General features: G+C 45.2%; 2 protein-coding genes across 2 annotated transcripts in view; both read left to right on the top strand.

Annotated features, from left to right (window-relative positions):
- The window catches only part of LOC142313024 (uncharacterized), a 327,494-nt gene that overhangs the window by 156,390 nt on the left and 151,544 nt on the right, over positions 1-19,560 (top strand). The window lies entirely within an intron of this gene.
- The window catches only part of LOC142312320 (uncharacterized), a 56,630-nt gene continuing 48,910 nt past the window's right edge, over positions 11,841-19,560 (top strand). Inside the window, exons 1-4 of the mRNA XM_075351248.1 lie at positions 11,841-12,058; positions 12,256-12,346; positions 16,882-16,976; positions 17,175-17,265. Of these exons, the coding sequence (XP_075207363.1) occupies positions 11,885-12,058; positions 12,256-12,346; positions 16,882-16,976; positions 17,175-17,265 (451 nt within the window). The 5' untranslated portion in view covers positions 11,841-11,884. The remainder of the gene's footprint in view (positions 12,059-12,255; positions 12,347-16,881; positions 16,977-17,174; positions 17,266-19,560) is intronic.

Consider the following 19,560-nt stretch of genomic DNA (forward strand, 5'->3'; position numbering starts at 1 on the left):
CCGCCGGTCATCCAGTCCTCTCCGTGGGTATGGGCGCAGCAGGTTTGCTAGTAAAGGGAAGGCCTCATCCGATACCATCACAAAGGGGACTGGATCTGTGGAGCCCGGCAAAGGTTGAGGGGCTGGGATTGTTCCGCAATCTTGAAGAATTTGCAGTCCAATCTGTGATGTTCTCAACACCCAAGAATCTCCCGTACTGCCATAAGCACCAACATCAATGGCCACAAAGTTGTAATGGGCATCAGCCACCGCCATGAGGACCACAGAAAAATATTTTTTGTAATTAAAAAAATTTGAGCCTGATCACGGTGGCTTCTGAACCCTAACATGTTTGCCATCAACGGCACCTATGCAGTTGGGGAAGTTGGCCACAATCTGAAAGCCTGCCGCAACCTGTAGCCAAGTTTCCTCGGTTGGGGAAGGCATCACTATGGGCTGCAACTTCTGCCAGATCACGTTGCATGTGCACCTCACAATTTTGGAAATGGTAGATTTACCAACCCGAAATTGAAGATGCAGGGATGCAAAACTCTCTCCAGTGGCCAGAAATCTGGAAAAGAAAATGAAATGAAAACCAGTTTTTGACATTTTACTAAAATTACATACATTGCAATTGAATTCACCCATTTCGTTTAGACATGTCAAGTAGGTTCACTACGCGGTGTTGAATGTGACATTTCTTTTGTTTTCACTCCCACTATTTCAATGTCTCCCTCTCTCTTTATCTATGTGTGTATTTCTTTGTGTATTTTATTACTGGCTGTGTTGTGACAAGAAAACATTACATACAAAGGTGGTGGCTGCACATTCTCCTCAAGTTCAGGCTGCATTGTGTAACAGCTATATTGACTTTACTGGAGCCAGGTTTTTTGTGAAATTAATTTAAGTGCGACGTTAACATTTTTACAATCAAAACATAGTCTACGTCATTCCCTGTGTCACATGAGTGTGGCCAAAATGTCGAGAATAAACGTGCAAGGGTGCAGATTCCTGTAGCAGACACACAATCACCAAAAAAAAGTGTTTTGTATATAGTACATTACAACTTACCGCAAGGTGATGAGCAGCCTTTCCTCAGCAGATATAGACTGTCGCATCACACTGTCCTTATAGGTTAGCTCTCTTTTGACCATTGATAGTAGCCGATCAAAAGCGTGGATGGGTAGCCGACAAAAAGAAATGAATTTGTCTGGATAGCTTTTTGTTCAAATCAAAGTTTATTAGAATAGAAGATAATCAAACAATTGCACAGCGCGCAGGCAGAGAGTATATATCCAAGCTAACTGCTAAAAACACAACAGTTCTTTGACTACACCTGCGCCACTGGCGACCAAAAATAACAAGTACAATTCGTATGTGTTTGAAATAGGAAAAACAAGTTGAAAAAAAGAGATAAAGAAGAGGAGGTGGAAGAAGAATTTAGAGACAGTAAAGACAACAGAAACGTGGGAAAGTAAGATGAAAGGGGAAGGGTACAAAGAGTTCCCACCCGAGTGGACGCGCCCTCCTACATCAAAACCACATTTTCAAGGCTAACCTTCTAGGTACAGAAATAAGAGAATGGAAAATTACCTACATACCTGCCCCCCCGTGAATCCATAGACCCATATCCGGTGAGTCCCTGAACATGATCCACGGGGCCCACGTAGCATCAACTTTGTCCTTGTTGCCGAGTGTCTGACCTATCAAGGTCTCCATCCTGAAGATCTCGTTGCACTCTGCTATGAATTCATCCCGTGATGGGATTCTAGTTTGCTTCCAATATCTTGGAATTAGGTTTCTGGCAGCTGTTAAAAAATGTCTTAATAAACCTTTCCTAAACCCTGAAGCAGAAACATTCCCGAGGGACAGGAGAGCTAACTCTTTTGTGGGCCGGATCTGCCTCAAGGAAAGTTTATTGAGTAACTGGAAAATGCTCTCCCAGAATGATCTCACCGGGGGACATGACCACCAGATATGAGTGAGGGTTCCCCTCTCCTTTTGGCATCTCCAGCACACATCAGAGGCTGATGGAAAGGCAGCATGGATACTCACAGGACACCTATACCACCTAGATAGGATCTTGTAGCACCTCTCCTGTGATATCACATTCAGCGAAGTTTTACCAATAAAGAGAAGGATTTTGGTCCGCTCCTCAGCCGAGAATGACCTCCCCCACTCTCTCTCCCATTTCCCAAAGTACCCAGGCAAGCCGTCCCTCGCACCTCTGCATCTGAGAAACAAGTCATACAAGGTCGAAATGGTATGGCCTGGAGGATCCTTCTCTAGGCAAAGGGCCTCAAAGGGTGTGAGTGCCCTATAGATGTCTACCCTCCTAGCCATAGACACTATAAAACTTTTCAGCTGTTCGAAGAAGAACCACACATCTTGAGATTTGTTGATATCTGAAGAGTAATTATCTAGGGGTTTAATACCTGTGTCTGAGATAAAGTCACGAATAATAGGATGGTCACTCTTCCTTTTATGGAGGAATGTTGATCTATGGAAACCCGCCTGAAAATCTGAATTACTATGGACCGGTGTCAATGGGCCTGGAATGGAGGACAAGTCAAGATATTTATTACCTCGGGACATAAAATTCCGCAATTGCTTTGTGATAAAGGGTACTGTGATAGAGCTGGAGCTGGGTGGTGCTCTGGTCCAAATAACTACCTTCGGATCAACATCAGATTGCGCGCTCTCAGCTTCCACCCATCTTTTCGTTTCACCTGAGTTAAATAGATCCAGAACGCACGTCCCTAAAGAGGCGTAGCTATACAAAAGGAGATTAGGGAGTCCAGTTCCTCCCATATCCCTTGATCTACTCAATATTTTGTGGGAAATACGTGGGCGTTTATGTGCCCAGACAAATTTGGTTATGCTAGATTTCAGACGTGAGAAAAAAGAGGCCGGCAATACTAAGGGGATGGTTTGGAAGTAATAAAGCAGCTTCGGTAACAGGTCCATTTTGATCGCATTTATCCTCCCAAACCATGAAAGCTGGAGTTTGTTCCAGTTATTGAGGTCTAATTCTAACTTCCTGGAAATGTGGCGGTGATTTGATTTAAAGAGGTCAAGGGGATCTGCCGTCAGTTTAATTCCTAGGTATGTCAATGAATCCACCTGCCATTTGAAGGGGAGAGAGGCTTTGAGCTGAGTCACCAGCATTGGAGGAAGAGATATATTCAGTATTTCGGATTTATGAGTATTTATTTTAAAATTACTCAGAGATCCGAACCTCCGCAATTCAGCCATTATGTTGGGTAGACTAATGAGTGGAGAGGTAACGTACAGGAGCAGATCATCTGCGAATAAAGCTAATTTATGGTCCTGTTTGTGAAATGTAACCCCTTTAATTGATATATTGCTCCTCAATGCCACCGCCAGATGTTCCATGGTCAGAATATATAATAATGGGGAAAGGGGGCACCCTTGTCTTGTTCCATTACATATTGTAAAGGAATCTGAGAGGGAGCCATTTATTTTGATTTGTGCTGTGGGCGAAGAGTAGAGTGCTGTAACTCTGTTCATCATGTGCTCTCCCAACCCTATATTTTTAAGGACCTGAAACATGAAACCCCAGTGCACCCTGTCAAACGCCTTCTCTGCATCTACCGACAGGATGCACATGGGGATCCTGTGACGTCTTGCGCTGTCAATCAGGGAGATGGTCCTCAGGGTGTTGTCCCTGGCTTCTCTTCTGGGCACGAAACCCACCTGGTCTGGATTTACCAGTCTGGGAAGAAGGTCTCGTAACCTATTTGATATCATTTTAGAATAAAGCTTGATATCTAGATTTATGAGCGAGATCGGTCTATAGTTGCAGCAAAGAGATGCGTCCTTCCCTGGTTTTGGTATAACTGTGATGTGGGCCATCAACGCCTGGGGAGGGAACGCACCCCCTGCAGATATATATCTACAGACCGATAGGAACAGAGGATTTAGAAGTTCTGAAAATTGTTTATAGAAACCCGCTGAGAACCCGTCTGGACCTGGGCTTTTCCCTGACTTCAAATCTGAGACTACCGCATTGACCTCCTCCAGGGAGAAGTCCTCTTCCAGCTCCAGTAAGGTATCATTTGAGATGGAAGGGAGATTATGGGATTTCAGGTAAGCTTTAACATCATCTTGAGTCCCATATGTCGCTATGTGTCCGATTGTCCCCTAATATCATAAAGCGCCTTGTAGTATGTGCGGAAACCTGCTAAAATGTCCTGGTTGCTATGCAAATGACCATCACTTCCTGGGTCCTTTATGAAAGGGATGTAAGTATTCATGGAGCGGGGATGGAGGGCCCTTGCAAGAAGCTTCCCACTTCTATTGCCCAGTTGATAAAAGCGGCTTTTGAGATGTTCTCTTAAGCCCCTGGATTTCTGGTCTAATACCTCTAGTAATTTATGTCTGGCTGTAGAGAGTTGTGCGTAGGTTGTAGGAGATGAGTCCCGTTTGTGTTTGCTTTCTAGTGAGGCAATCTGGTTAGATAACTGCGTTATTTCAATGGCTCTTTCTTTTTTCAGGCGGGTACCATGTGAGATCAAAATGCCCCTTAATACACATTTCAGTGATTCCCACTGGATTGCAGGAGAAGTGGTATCACATTCATGATCTCTAATAAAGTTATGAATTGACTGGGTAAGGTCCGCTTTGCATAACTGATCCTGTAATAGGTTTTCATTCAGTCGCCAGGTGAAATTTGATTTGACACGAGGCCCTAACTGAATCGATAAGTAAATGGGAGCGTGGTCTGACCATATTATATTACCTATGGTCGCTTCTACTGTCATGTCTAGGAGGGCATGAGAAATGTGGAAGGAGTCAATTCTGCTATAGACAGAATGGACCGAGGAATAGAAGCTGTAATCTTTGGTGTCCGGATGAAGAATCCTCCATATGTCCACCAATCTCAAACCATGCATGTGCTTTTTGACCCTTTGTATGACTGAGGCCGGATAGGACGACTTACCCGAGGACACATCGAGGGACGGGTTCATTGGTAGATTAAAATCGCCTCCTAATACCACCGGAGAGGAGTCCGCAAAATCTTCCAGAATTTTCCTCCCGTCTGCACAGAATCTGTCCTGCCCCTGGTTAGGAAAGTACATGTTAGCAATAACAAAGATATTGGTTTTCCAAGAAAGCTTTAAGAAAATATATCTTCCCTTGGGGTCGATACAGGAGTCTAACACCTCTGGTATGAAGGACCTATGAAATGCCACAGAAACCCCCTTAGACTTAGCATCAGGATTCGAGCTATGGTGCCAAATCGGGTAGTAAGCCGAGGAACACTTAGGAATTGCATCTGACCTAAAGTGAGTTTCCTGAAGCATCAAGATGGCCACCCGTTGCTTATGACAGGAATATGCTATCTGTTTTCTTTTTTCAGGGACATTCAAACCTTTAACGTTGAAGGAGCAAAACTTGACACTATCCATAATGCAGGTCAGCTGGAAGCATGATGTGGTATCTGGGGGCTGGTCCAGTCAGGTGAGAGGGAAGGATAGAGAAGAAAGAAAGACAGAGAAAAGAAATAGCAAGGTTTAGCTCAAAGGACCTAAAAGGTGGGTAAGGAACCCTAGTATTAAGTGGTGCAAAATTTCCATGACAATGGATTGCCATTTGCACTAAGGGGGGTTAGAGGAAGCCAAGAACGGCAGCGAGTCCGTTCCTTACCCCCCGCCTCTAATCCAATATGATATATCATTATAAAGCGCACTAACTATATGCTCCCGCTAAAACTTTATCATCTAAAGAAAAGTAAACATCATAACAGGCTATTATTCTAGGCATTGACCCCAATCAGCATTCCCGGTAGGTAAGCAAAGTGTTCAGATCAGGGACAAGATTCTAGTAATTGTAAAAAACAAGAAAATCACATGGGTCTCCCGGGCTTATTTCTCAAAAGGCCCAGATCTTCGCCTCTAGACGGTCCAGCCCCACAGGGTCCAGTCAGTAAAGGCTAGGGGAAGACACTCCCAACCAGGTCCACCAGGTGGAGGATCCAAGTGGATCTATAACACAAACAGTTTACTGCTTCCTCCTATGAGGTTTAAGTAGTACTTGACCCAATGTCAGAACCTCTGATAACACCTGTGAAATAACACAATGCTAGTCTGGAAAGAAGCAATATTAGGTGACAGGAGAAAGACTTTCAACAAATCACAGTAACTTGCAACGATGCCTTTGATGCAGTTTCATGGAAAGGCCCTCCCCTGTGGCTCCAGGGATAATTGGCTATCATGCCGGAAGGGCCCATGAAGGTTATCCCCAGTAGGAAACAGGGGTGCTACACAGGACCGCTACCCTGTCGGATTGCTCTTGTCAGGACCTCTTTGTCTCCCATGGCGACGGACTGGCTGCCATACTGGGGGTTCCACAGGGAGTTGGGGGCCTGAGGGCCAATCCGGCAGTGCTACCATAGGAAGCTCGAAAGTCCCCAAGAACTTAGCCAGATCTCCGACTTTGCGAAAGATTGCTGATTTCCCATCCTTATGCGCTGTCAGCTGGAAGGGGAAACCCCATCTATATGGAATGTTTCTGTCCTGGAGGTGTTGGAGCAGGGGTTTTAATGCTCTTCGCAGCTGCAGAGTGCGTCTAGCCAGATCCGGTAATATCTGGACCCGGGACCCCTGGTAGTTGATGGATCCTGCCTGCCGCACCGCGGACATGATGGAGTCCTTTACCTTATAAATGTGGACTCTACATATTATGTCCCTTGGACGTGAATCTGGAGGGAATTTGGGACCCAGGGCCCTATGTATGCGGTCTAACTCAATCGGCCCAGAGCTTTGTTCTCCCAGAATTTGAGCAAAGAGCTTCTGTGCCATGGCCTCCAGTTCAGGCGTGCCAATACTTTCAGGGATGCCACAGATACGGACATTATTTCGCCGATTGCGGTTCTCTAAGTCCTCTTGCCCTGAAGTGAGCTCATCAATCTTTGCTGAGTGGCTAAGTAATATTTTCCTTTGTAGGGACAACTCAGCAGTGATGGCTTCCTGGGACTTCTCCACCTCCTCTACCCTGTATGTGAATTCAGATTTCAGTGCCTGCAGCTCTTTCTTATAAGTATTCTCAAGCCTGCTAGCAAATCTGTCCAAATCTTTTTTTGTAGGCAAAGCCTTGATAGATTTACTTATCTCATGTAGATTAGGCAGATCTCCCTCATTGTCCTCCTTGCTGGAGAAGTCCTGCTGTGATTTCCCCGGGTCTTGCTGTGTCTGTGTTTGACTTTCCCGGGGCTGTGAGTTTTCCATGAGGGAGGCAGACGCCATCATTGATCTAGTGTTCCTGACGGCTGCTGAGGTACTCTGGCTGAGGAAACGATCCATGCTGCTCACTGTCTCCTTTATCGCACCTCGGTGTCTGGTGACTTTCCTGGATCTGCCCATAAGCAGGGAGATGTTAATGTGCTCTAATAGAGGCTAATGGGGGAAGTTCAGGACAGAGCTCCCAGCAAGTGCAGCTCACTCGGCCATCAGCAAGCCACGCCCCCCTGGATAGCTTTTAAAAAAAAAAAAAAATAATAATAGAAAAAAAACCTGGGCAGTAACAACCAGAAGCAGAGATTACAGAGATCAAACACTTTTTTGTGTGTTATTTAACATAAAGGATTTTTCGGTGTGTGTGTTTATTCACTTTACTTACGGGTTGATCATGTCAGCTGTCACATAGACGCTGCCATGATCAAGCCTGGACTTGGTGGCGGCGATGCGCCGCCATTAACTACTTATATTACCCTGATTGCCACTGCATCACGGCAACAGGAAGAGCCGGGGACACTCCGGTACTGCTGCATAATGGATGCGACAGTCCCGGGGCAGCTGGGGCTGATATTCTTGGCTGCAGGAGGAGGAGGGGGGGCATTAACCCTGTCCCCCGCCCTCCCCATCCTGAGAATACCAGGCCGCCGCTGTGTGTTTACCTGGCTGTACGGTAAAAAAAGGCGGAGCACACTTTTTTTTTTATTAAATTTGTCCGTTTGATTTGTATGTGTATTCTATATGTCTGTGTGTGAGTGATGTGTGTGTGTGTGTTCTATGCCTGGGTCTGTGATGTGTGTGTGTGTGTGTGTGTTCTATGCCTGGGTCTGTGATGTGTGTGTGTTTACTCCCTGCTCCGCTTCCTCTTCCTGTCATAATAACATCACTTCCCTGAAAATCGCAGGGCAGCAATGTACATTACCGCAGGTAAACCACGAAATACCGTAGTGAATTACGCATGAAAACGCAATGAACAGCACAGAATTTGCTGCCTGCGTTTTTCCCTGCGGGATTTCACGATTACATTGCAGTCAATGGAGTGAAATCCCGCAGCGACGTGCGGAAAAGAAGTGACATGCAATTGTTTTTGCAGCGGGAATCCCGCAGCAAAACATGCAGCTGTCAAATTCCGCATAGGGCGCACAGCATTTTTTTTGCTGGTGATTCACTGCAGAGATGTTATGAACATAACATGCAGCAAAACCGCAGGAAATCCGCTGCAAAAACCGGTAAGTGCGCACAGGGCCTTAGATCCAGATTGTATATGTCAACAAAAAAAGGAAAATAACCTATAGAGACCCATATAGAAATATGGTATTACATAAAGATATACATATGTAGCAAAATAAAAAGACTAGGTTTTGCTCACCGCCTTAAATCGCTGTAAAGTAAGGTGAAATGGCATTTCTCCTCACGCGCCATAACGAGAGGATGCACCCACATCCTTTTGGTCATTGCTTACAACATATTGTATTAGTTAATAGAGAACAACAAAGAAAACAGAAACGTTATACAATTTTGGTCAAAAAATTACCTGGCGTCTACGACGACAAAGTAATAACAGTAGAATAAGCAGCCGACTTCGTTGGGCCCTGTGTAGACGTATCTGTCCTGTGGGGTGCGGCATTTTTTATTACAGCCAAGATCACTCTGTTTCCACAATGGAGAATGTAGAGAATGTGGAGAAGAAGGAAATGACATCACAGGTTTTTTTTCCCAAAGGTCTGTGTTCAACCAACTTTATTTACATTGACAAGTCTTAAAAAACGCACCTAAAAAAACGCATGAAAAACGCATGCGTTTTTTCTCAAAAAGCATTGTTTACAATTCTCCCCTCTGCCAGAGGGTGCGTTTTTTTCCGCGCTGAAAAAAACGCAACGTGTGCACATAGCCTAACTCTTATCTCCCCTGTAAATATTCCCTTTATAAGAAGCACCCAAGGCACGGAACTGGGCAACGGCCACCACAGTGACATCCCCCAATTGTAATAACTGCCCGGGACCGAGTATACCATTCCCTGGGCGACACAGTAACACATGGCTGCGCTCCGTACACAAGGCTCTGCTTTGCACACGTTGTAACACATGGCTCTGCTCCGTACACCTTGTACACACACGGCTCCGCTCCGTACACCTCGTACACACACGGCTCCGCTCCGTACACCTCGTACACACACGGCTCCGCTCCATACACCTCGTACACACACGGCTCCGCTCCGTACACCTCGTACACACACGGCTCCGCTCCGTACACCTCGTACACACACGGCTCCGCTCCGTACACCTCGTACACACACGGCTCCGCTCCGTACACCTCGTACACACACGGCTCCGCTCCGTACACCTCGTACACACACGGCTCCGCTCCGTACACCTCGTACACACACGGCTCCGCTCCGTACACCTCGTACACACACGGCTCTGCTCCATCCACACTATAAACCCCTCCTGACCCCACACATAAACTTCCCCTCATCCAGCACCATGACACCCAGCACAGCAGAGCCCTGCATACGCTGAGGAGCTGACCATGTGACCCCTGACTCCTCCCCTCCATGTGACATCATCACAGGTCCTGGAAGCACAGAGCAGCCAATGCTCACTAACCAGGTTGGTCACGCCCAAGGTCTTTCTAGCCACTGGGATTTATTCACAACCATATATAGGGGGTTGGGCCTAGAATGTATGGACTCCTTCCAAGTTAGTGGGTCTGGTGTAGTTTCCTCCTGTCCACTATAATCATGCAAGGGGAGGCGAAGCCCCTCTGCTCTCCTAGACCCCAAGCTGGACGTAAAAAAATAATGTTTATTCCGTCTGGAAATGTCCGGCTGCATTTTGAACACGCCCCCTATCATGTGACAAATTTCGTCATACCAGGAAGGAGCGCAAACAGTCTTGCATCTACTGCGGCTCAGGCTCTGCAGGTGGAGGTGTGTGGAGAGTCCCCATTACTGGGCTCAGGCTCCATACACATTAGATGCTGGGGGAGAACAGTCGCTCGCTCGGTGGTTTCTCCCGTATACAGGGACGCTCGGCTGTAGGCTCCTGTGTTCTCTATTCGCTGCTGTTTATCTGCTGGAGGTAAAAGATCCGACAGTGGAGAATCCGACAGACCGGACCCTTCCCCCGACATCCTCTGCTGTGGAGAGTGCACAGGGGGCGCAGCAGGAGGATTATAGAGTGCGGTTGTGTTGTTCTCGGGCTGATGCTCCTGTGTTTCCTTCAGTCTCTGATGACATCACTGGTCACAGCAGTGATGTCACTATGTATGACACGTGATCGCTGTGGCCCTCGATTGCCTGTAACTCGTGTGACGGTGACATCACTGTGACCTCAATCACCGAGGATCCGTCCTGACCGGATATTAACCTTATATTTCCCTCCACACACAATCTACACGATCTGTCTTTTCATATGTTTCCCCTTATTATCTCCAGTAATTGTATTATTACAGCGGATTCTTTATGATGTTACATCGTTATTAGAGTTGAGCGGATAGTGAAAAATCCGGCTACCCGGCGGGTTGAGAAAGAAGTCCAGATCCGATCCGGAATTCGGCCCCATATATGTCAATGGGGAGTGGAATCCGGGCACGAGAGAGGGAGAGGGGGAGGGAGAGAGAGAGAGAAAGAAAAAAAAAACGGATCCGGATCGTGCACCCGGAATCTCGCGTCCGGGTCGGACTCGGATCTGCCGCTCAAACCGTGCGGATCCGGATTTTGCCGACCCGGGTCCTCTCAACACTAATTGTTATCTTTTCCCCATTCAGGTCCCTACAATATCGGATCCTCTCAGTGGAGATCTATAGAAGAGAATTCTCCTGATTGCCCCGTGAAGGATGGATATGGACAGAGACAAGATGGCGGAGAGGATATTACACCTCACCCTAGAGATCCTCTTCCGGCTTACTGGAGAGGTGAGAGATTCTGATGACGTCACATTACACCATTCTTATCTATGGGAATAACAGACAGAACTGGAGAGGTGAGGACTCTGGAAATGTCTGGAGTGAGATTTCTTACTGTGTCTCTCCATAACCAGGATTACACAGTAGTGAAGAAGACCTCTAGTGAGCGCTGTCAGGCCCCTGTGTCTGAGGGATGGGGAAGACCCCTGAGCCCAATCATGGGGCCTCCACCTCACCCACCGATACAGAAGGACATCAATGACCAGAAGATTCTGGAACTCACCTACAAGATGATTGAGCTGCTGACTGGAGAGGTGACACTGCTGGGACATTATACAGTAACGCTATGAAGGGATCGGGGGATGACCGTATCATTGTATGTTCTACTGTTCTACCAAAACATGGCATTTCTGTTGATGATGCACAAGTAGGATCCAATCCCATAACCAATATAACAGAGAACTTGGCACTCAGGAGTTGATGTGAAAGAACGGTGACTATTATTCCAAGACACTACCAAGTACAAACGTTTCGGTCCGTAATGAACCTTACTCAGTGTGCAGTGGTGGTAGAGCGTCTCTATTTTCCCAGGAGAGGCAAGCGTTACAGTGCTTGGTAGTCTCTTGGAATAAAAATCACAGTTTTTTCACATCAACTCCTGAGTGCCAAGTTTTCTGTTATATTGGAATCCTTGTATGTGTCAGGTTCCTATAAGGTGTCAGGATGCCACTGTATATTTCTCCATGGAAGAGTGGGAGTATTTAGAAGAGCACAAAGATCTGTACAAGGAAGTCATGAAGGAGGTTCCCCAGCCTCCAGTTCTATACAGTAAGCGGACAACACCAGAGAGATGTCCCCGTCCTCTTCTCCCACAGGACTGTAACCAAGAAGATCCCGATGTTCCTCAGGATCATCAGGTAGATGGCGAGAAGGTGCCATGAAATCTCCCTATGATGTGTAGACGGCTGTGAAGTTCTTGTGCTCAGTCTTGTTTTATCCTCCAGTATTATATGTGTTATACTTGTGTAATGAGAGCGGTGGAGATGGCAGGATTAGAGTTGATCATAGATGGGACTTCTCCATCTGTCTGTGACTTTTACAATATTTGTTTCAGGGTGAAGATCTGACCCATATTAATACTACAGAGACATATGTGAGGGGTGATGAGCGGAGTAAAGAGGAGATTCCTACAGATAATCGCCCAGGTGAGTAGTGACCACTAAATGCAGAGAAGTCACAGATTCTTCTCATTCAGCAGCTGCTACAATGTGGGAGTAAAAAGAATGAACAAAAGGTATTATCCTAAAAATAAGGTGTAAGAGGTTCCCCTTACATCCTAGACACGGGGAATGAGCATACAGCAAAAAGAAAAAAATATCCAGCAGCAACCATAACTTGGTTAGGAAGTCTAACTTCTGAAACGCGTCAACCGCGTGCTTATAACTTGCTGCACTATGAATTTTAATTAGTTTCAATAAATATGAAATTTTAAAGAAAAAATCTTTTCCTTATGAAGACGTTGCTGCTGGATATTTCTTTCTCTTTGCTGCAATCACGTTGAGCCTCCCTTGTTCCATGCACCGTCTGACCTTCTCTACAACATGAATTAACCAGCATCCTATTATACGGTGAGCTGTATTTTTTTCTTTTTTTTTACGGGTAATGTGCAGTTTACAGTGAAATGAACACATGTCACACATAAAATGAACATGGAAAAAGTAAAACTATCGCAAAGTGAACACAAATTTCATAAAAGTAGATTACGTGATTTGTGGGTCAGATACGCCCTTTGTTGTACAGAAAGGTGAAATTCCTCTTAAGCTTTTTACCAAAGGTCTGAAGGCTTTTAAGTAAAGCTGCATAATCTTTAGAACTGTTCCCTCCTTCTTGACAAAAGCCCCAGTTCCAATTGTCAAAAAACTGCCCCAAAACATAATACTGCCTGGACCATGTTTCACTGTGGGTATGGTGATCTTTTTGTGATATGCCGTGTTGGCTTTGCGCCTTACATAACTTTTGTGATTATGGCCCAAAAGTTCAACGTTGGTCTCATCACACAATAACACATTTCCCTCATGCTTCTCACAGACTTGCTGCAGGTTTTGGCACAACATAGCCAAGCCTGGATGTTTTTCTTTGTTAAAAACAACAACCCTTCTGTCTTCCATCTCACCACAAAGGCCATAGATTGTTGTCACATGCGGTACATAACCAATTCTGGCCAAAAATTACTTTGTTGTTGTGGTGTTAATCCTTGGTGTCCTTTTGTTGCTGCCTTCCTTTTTTTTGCTTTTCTCCTTAGTTTCTTACCATTTGTTCCTGTGAGTTTGCAGTATGTCTAAATTGGTATGTACCTGTCTGTCTTAGGCCCCCTTCACATGTCCATGAAAATCACACACATGTTTCACGGACATGTCAAAGGTGCGTTTTCCCCTCCGTGTGCCGTGTTTATGGCACTACGTGTGTTCTCCGTGTGTTATCCGTGATAACACACGGAGAACGGAACCTTCTGCTCACCTGTCCCTGGCGTCGCTGTCTGTGGTGCTGATCTTCGGTCTCCAGCCCTGCCGACTCCCCGCTGCTGCTGCCGGCCACAGTGAAGTGAATATTAAATGAGCGGCGTTCGGCAGCAAGTGACAGCAGTGGCAGAGACAGGAGGGCAGGAGAAGGTGAGTAAAGTTGTTTTTTTTTTTCTCTGACACGTATGTTTCTCCGGCGCATGTCACACGGGACCGCATCCACACTACATTCGTGTGGTACGGGTGCGGGCCGTGTGACACCCGTCCTGCTGGAGAAAAACAGACATGCATCCGTGTGGAGCACACGGGCACAGATCTGCTCCACACGGAGGCACGGGCCAATGACTGCACACGTGCGTGCACATAAACCCATTGATTTTAATGGGTTTACGTGTGCCCGTGTCTCCGGTACATGCGGGCACGGACCTAGCACGTACCGGAGACACGTGAATGTGAAGGGGGTCCTTAATCTGTGTTGCCATCACACTCCTAGCCTTCCTTCCTTGGGAGGGGGGGAAGCAGTTTAGTTCAGTTTATGTTCAGAAGAATAGTAAGGCACTAAACTCTGGCGTGTCCATCAGAAGTGAGGGTCCCATAGCATGAGGGACAGTATAGGAGCCCCTTGTTCCTCGCTATCCTATAGTCACATCATGACTTTCTAGCTGGCTCTACTTTCAATATATTTCAATGTTGACCCAATTGCTGCACTAGTGAGACAATTTAGAACCGATCACAGAAATAAAAGGGGAAAATAACATTATATACATTATGTCAAAATCAATTATAATTCCCCTATATTAGACATAATGTTAGAAAACACTCCTGCAACAACATTGAAAACCGTGTTGAAAAACACTAATGGAGTACAGATTTCATGAAAAAAATGAAATTTATTGACAAAAAATGTATTTTTTAATTCATGGTAAAAACATACAATTCATCATAAGAGGTATTATAAAGGAGGACTTTACAACCTCATTCATCCCTGGTTAGTGACCAGCATCTAGGGAAAAGAAATTGAAATATAATGGTTGACAGTGTCCCCATGATTTTGCACTGTGTGAATCGTGCAGACACATAACAGTGGTAATTAGCATATGTACACAATTACACACAGTGCAATTTCCCTACAAAGGGCAGTCTCAGTGTAGTAATCAATGGGTGAGTTATAAACAATTAATCCATGTTATGAAGGCACCATAGCCCATTTAGTAGAAAACAACGTAATGCTCACCCATAAAAAGAAGCTATGAACAGATAGCGTCCCGGACGCACGTACCGCAGTCGCTTCCTCAGCGGGATGGAGATGGGGCAGAAGTCATGGGAACACTGTCAACCATTATATTTAAATTTCTTTTCCCTAGTTGTTGGCCACTAACCAGGGATGACTGAGGTTGTAAAGTCCTCCTTTATAATACCTCTTATGATGAATTATATGTTTTTACCATGAATTAAAAAATACATTTTTTGTCAAAAAATTTAATTTTTTTTCATGAAATCTGTACTCCATTAGTGTTTTTCAACACGGTTTTCACTAGTGAGACAATCGCAGACCTTGTTTCTTCAGGTGGACTAACTAAAAGGGGCGGTACAGCAGCAATCTTAGTCTGCCATATCGGTGCAATCTGCCCTGGTCTCTGGATTATCAGAGCCCAAACTCACCTTCCAGAAAGATTGTCGGGAAAGCACAGCTGGTTTGCTACGTTCAGAGAGGTGTTTAATTTCTATTTCCGTTTACGTCCCCACTCCTGTGGTGATGAAGAACAGTGGGTGGGAATTAAGGGCACTTTACATGCTGTGATATCGCTATCGATATCGCTAGCGAGCATAACCGCCCTTGTCGTTTGTGCGACATGGGCAAATCGCTGCCCGTGGTGCACAACATCGCTTACACCCGTCACACGGACTTACCTTCCCTGCGACATCGCTGTGGCCGGCAAACCTTATCCTTTCTAAGGGGGCGGTTCGTGCGACGTCACACGGCAGCCGTCCAATAGAAGCTGAGGGGCAGAGATGAGTGGTCAGAATATCCTGGCCACCTCCTTCCTTCCACATTACCGGTGGACGCAGGTAAGGAGATGTTCGTCGTTCCTGCGGTGTCACACATAGCGATGTGTGATGTCGCAGGAACGACAAACAACCAGCGGCATGCACCACCAACGATATTATAAAAAGCAGCGGCGTGTCAACGATCACCGATTTTTGACGTTTTTGCGATCGTTGCTCGTAGCTGTCACACATTGCGATGTCGCTAACAACGCCGGATGTGCGTCACAAACACCGTGACCCCGACGATATATCGTTAGTGATGTCGCAGCGTGTAAAGCACCCTTTACTGTTTCTATTTTGAGTGGTCCTGTATTTTTGATGGTGGATGAGGGTCTTCTCGGTTTTTGGACTCATCTATTATAATCCGGATAGCATATCATCGGCCTGCAGAGGGTCATTGCTCTGAATTCCGGCCCTGATCCACGGACACACAGTGGAATGACTCCGGCTCTGAAAAGCCTGTTTTTCCAGGGGTTGTTTGAAAGGGTAAAGTTGGTTATGTAGGAGATCCCTCCTTCTTTAGAGTGTGCTATGGCTTTGGTAATATGCATTGATAGTTAATTCTTGGAAGACGACCTATGAATTTAAAACAATCTGGGGAGGGTGTTTATGTACCTGTGTTACTTTCAGAGTCATCACCTGACCTCATGCAGCTCAGAGGGCTGTCCCATGGGGGAAGAACCTCCACTCTACTAAAAAGGGGGCGAAGTCTGTTTTTTCTCTGACAAAAAGGGACAGTTTATCAATGCCTATTTCTCTGTGCCAAGGGAAAGACGGCAGTTGGAAAACTCCTAGACCCAGGCTGTTTGGCGGATTCAAACATATGTTTTCCACAATGGTATCTCAATGTTTAATACTCACCAGGTTTACGGTTGGGGCCAATAAATTCCTGTTACGGTTTTTCTAGATAGTGGTTTAGGGGCAATCGATGAACAGTTTGCTCGATCCACATGGTTGGACTTGAATGTCTATCGTTGGTCAACATAAGCCTACCTGGTCTTCTCTCTGATTTTTGTGATGTGTTTTGACAGAAGGGAAGTCAGGAGTTGCTGCTCCATAGCCCTTATAACTGCACCAGAACGTTGATCCCAGGGGCAAAATTGCCCATGTGTAAACTCTGTAATTATCTCTATGCAATGAATGAATTCAGTCCCTGTATGTGTCTCCTCCAGTTCTATCCAGCAAGAGGAAACCAGAGAGATGTCCCCGTCCTCTTCTCCCACAGGACTGTAACCAAGAAGATCCTGATGTTCCTCAGGATCATCAGGTAGATGGAGAGAAGGTATCATGAAATCTCCCTATGATGTGTAGACGGCTGTGAAGGTCTTGTGCTCAGTCTTGTTTTATCCACCAGTATTATATGTTTTATACTTGTGTAATGAGAGCGGTGGAGATGGCAGGATTAGAGCTGATCATAGATGGGACTTCTCCATCTGTCTGTGACTTTTACAATATTTTGTTTCAGGGTGAAGATCTGACCCATATTAATACAACAGAGACATATGTGAGGGGTGATGAGCGGAGTAAAGAGGAGATTCCTACAGATAACCGCCCAGGTGAGTAGTGACCACTAAATGCAGAGAAGTCACAGATTCTTCTCATTCAGCAGCTGCTACAATGTGGTACTAAAAAGAATGAACAAAACTTATCCTAAAAATAAGGTGTAAGAGGTTTCCCGTACATCCTGGACACGGAAAATGTGCAGTTTATAGTGAAAGGAACAGATGTCACACATAGAGATGTGTGAACCTGTTTGGCAAAGGTTCGCCAATTTCAAATTCGGTACGAGTCGTAGCTTGTTCGATCGTTCTCGGTAACCCCGAGCCCCTCCCCCAAAAGTTGGTAATGTTCATAGCTGCGTTTTTCAAAAATTCTTTTATATATGTATATGTATGTATATATATATATATATATATATATATATATATATATATATATATATATATATATATATATATATATATATATATATATATATATATATATATATATATATATATATATATATATATATACAGTGCCTACAAGTAGTATTCAACCCCCTGCAGATTTAGCAGGTTTACACATTCGGAATTAACTTGGCATTGTGACATTTGGACTGTAGATCAGCCTGGAAGTGTGAAATGCACTGCAGCAAAAAAGAATGTTATTTCTTTTTTTTTTTTTTTTTTTTTTTTAAATTGTGACAAGTTTATTCAGAGGGTCATTTATTATTCAACCCCTCAAACCACAAGAATTCTGTTTGGTTCCCCTAAAGTATTAAGAAGTATTTCAGGCACAAAGAACAATGAGCTTCACATGTTTGGATTAATTATCTCTTTTTCCAGCCTTTTCTGACTAATTAAGACCCTCCCCAAACTTGTGAACAGCACTCATACTTGGTCAACATGGGAAAGACAAAGGAGCATTTCAAGGCCATCAGAGACAAGATTGTGGAGGGTCACAAGGCTGGCAAGGGGTACAAAACCCTTTCCAAGGAGTTGGGCCTACCTGTCTCCACTGTTGGGAGCATCATCCGGAAGTGGAAGGCTTATGGAACTACTGTTAGCCTTCCACGGCCTGGACAGCCTTTGAAAGTTTCCACCCGTGCCAAGGCCAGGCTTGTCCGAAGAGTCAAGGCTAACCCAAGGACAACAAGGAAGGAGCTCCGGGAAGATCTCATGGCAGTGGGGACATTGGTTTCAGTCAATACCATAAGTAACGTACTCCACCGCAATAGTCTGCATTCCAGACAAGCCCGTAAGGTACCTTTACTTTCAAAGCGTCATGTCAAGGCTCGTCTACAGTTTGCTCATGATCACTTGGAGGACTCTGAGACAGACTGGTTCAAGGTTCTCTGGTCTGATGAGCCCAAGATCGAGATCTTTGGTGCCAACCACACATGTGACGTTTGGAGACTGGATGGCACTGCATACGACCCCAAGAATACCATCCCTACAGTCAAGCATGGTGGTGGCAGCATCATGCTGTGGGGCTGTTTCTCAGCCAAGGGGCCTGGCCATCTGGTCCGCATCCATGGGAAGATGGATAGCATGGCCTACCTGGAGATTTTGGCCAAGAACCTCCGCTCCTCCATCAAGGATCTTAAGATGGGTCGTCATTTTATCTTCCAACAAGACAACGACCCAAAGCACACAGCCAAGAAAACCAAGGCCTGGTTCAAGAGGGAAAAAATCAAGGTGTTGCAGTGGCCTAGTCAGTCTCCTGACCTTAGCCCAATTGAAAACTTGTGGAAGGAGCTCAAGATTAAAGTCCACATGAGACACCCAAAGAACCTAGATAACTTGGAGAAGATCTGCATGGAGGAGTGGGCCAAGATAACTCCAGAGACCTGTGCCGGCCTGATCAGGTCTTATAAAAGACGATTATTAGCTGTAATTGCAAACAAGGGTTATTCCACAAAATATTAAAATATTAAACCTAGGGGTTGAATAATAGTTGACCCACACTTTTATGTTGAAAATTTATTAAAATTTAACTGAGCAACATAACTTGTTGGTTTGTAAGATTTATGCATCTGTTAATAAATCCTGCTCTTGTTTGAAGTTTGCAGGCTCTAACTTATTTGCATCTTATCAAACCTGCTAAATCTGCAGGGGGTTGAATACTACTTGTAGACACTGTATATTATAGCATTTTCTGCTTTTGGATAGGATTGTGGTGCTATTTGATATGGGGATGTGTAAAATTGCTTCAGGAGGCTTGGACTCTAGCCCGGCAGAAGCCAGTGAGCTTAGTTATGGGTTTAATGCTAGGTAGTTGAGATGTATAGGAGAGGAGGGCTGAGCGAATCCAGACTGTAAAAGTCCGGATCCACGCGGTTTCAAAGATGCCCGGGCCTGGGATGCCGG

The sequence above is a fragment of the Anomaloglossus baeobatrachus genome, chromosome 5 (genome assembly GCF_048569485.1).
Source record: "Anomaloglossus baeobatrachus isolate aAnoBae1 chromosome 5, aAnoBae1.hap1, whole genome shotgun sequence".
In the NCBI taxonomy this organism is placed as follows: Eukaryota; Metazoa; Chordata; class Amphibia; order Anura; family Aromobatidae; genus Anomaloglossus; species Anomaloglossus baeobatrachus.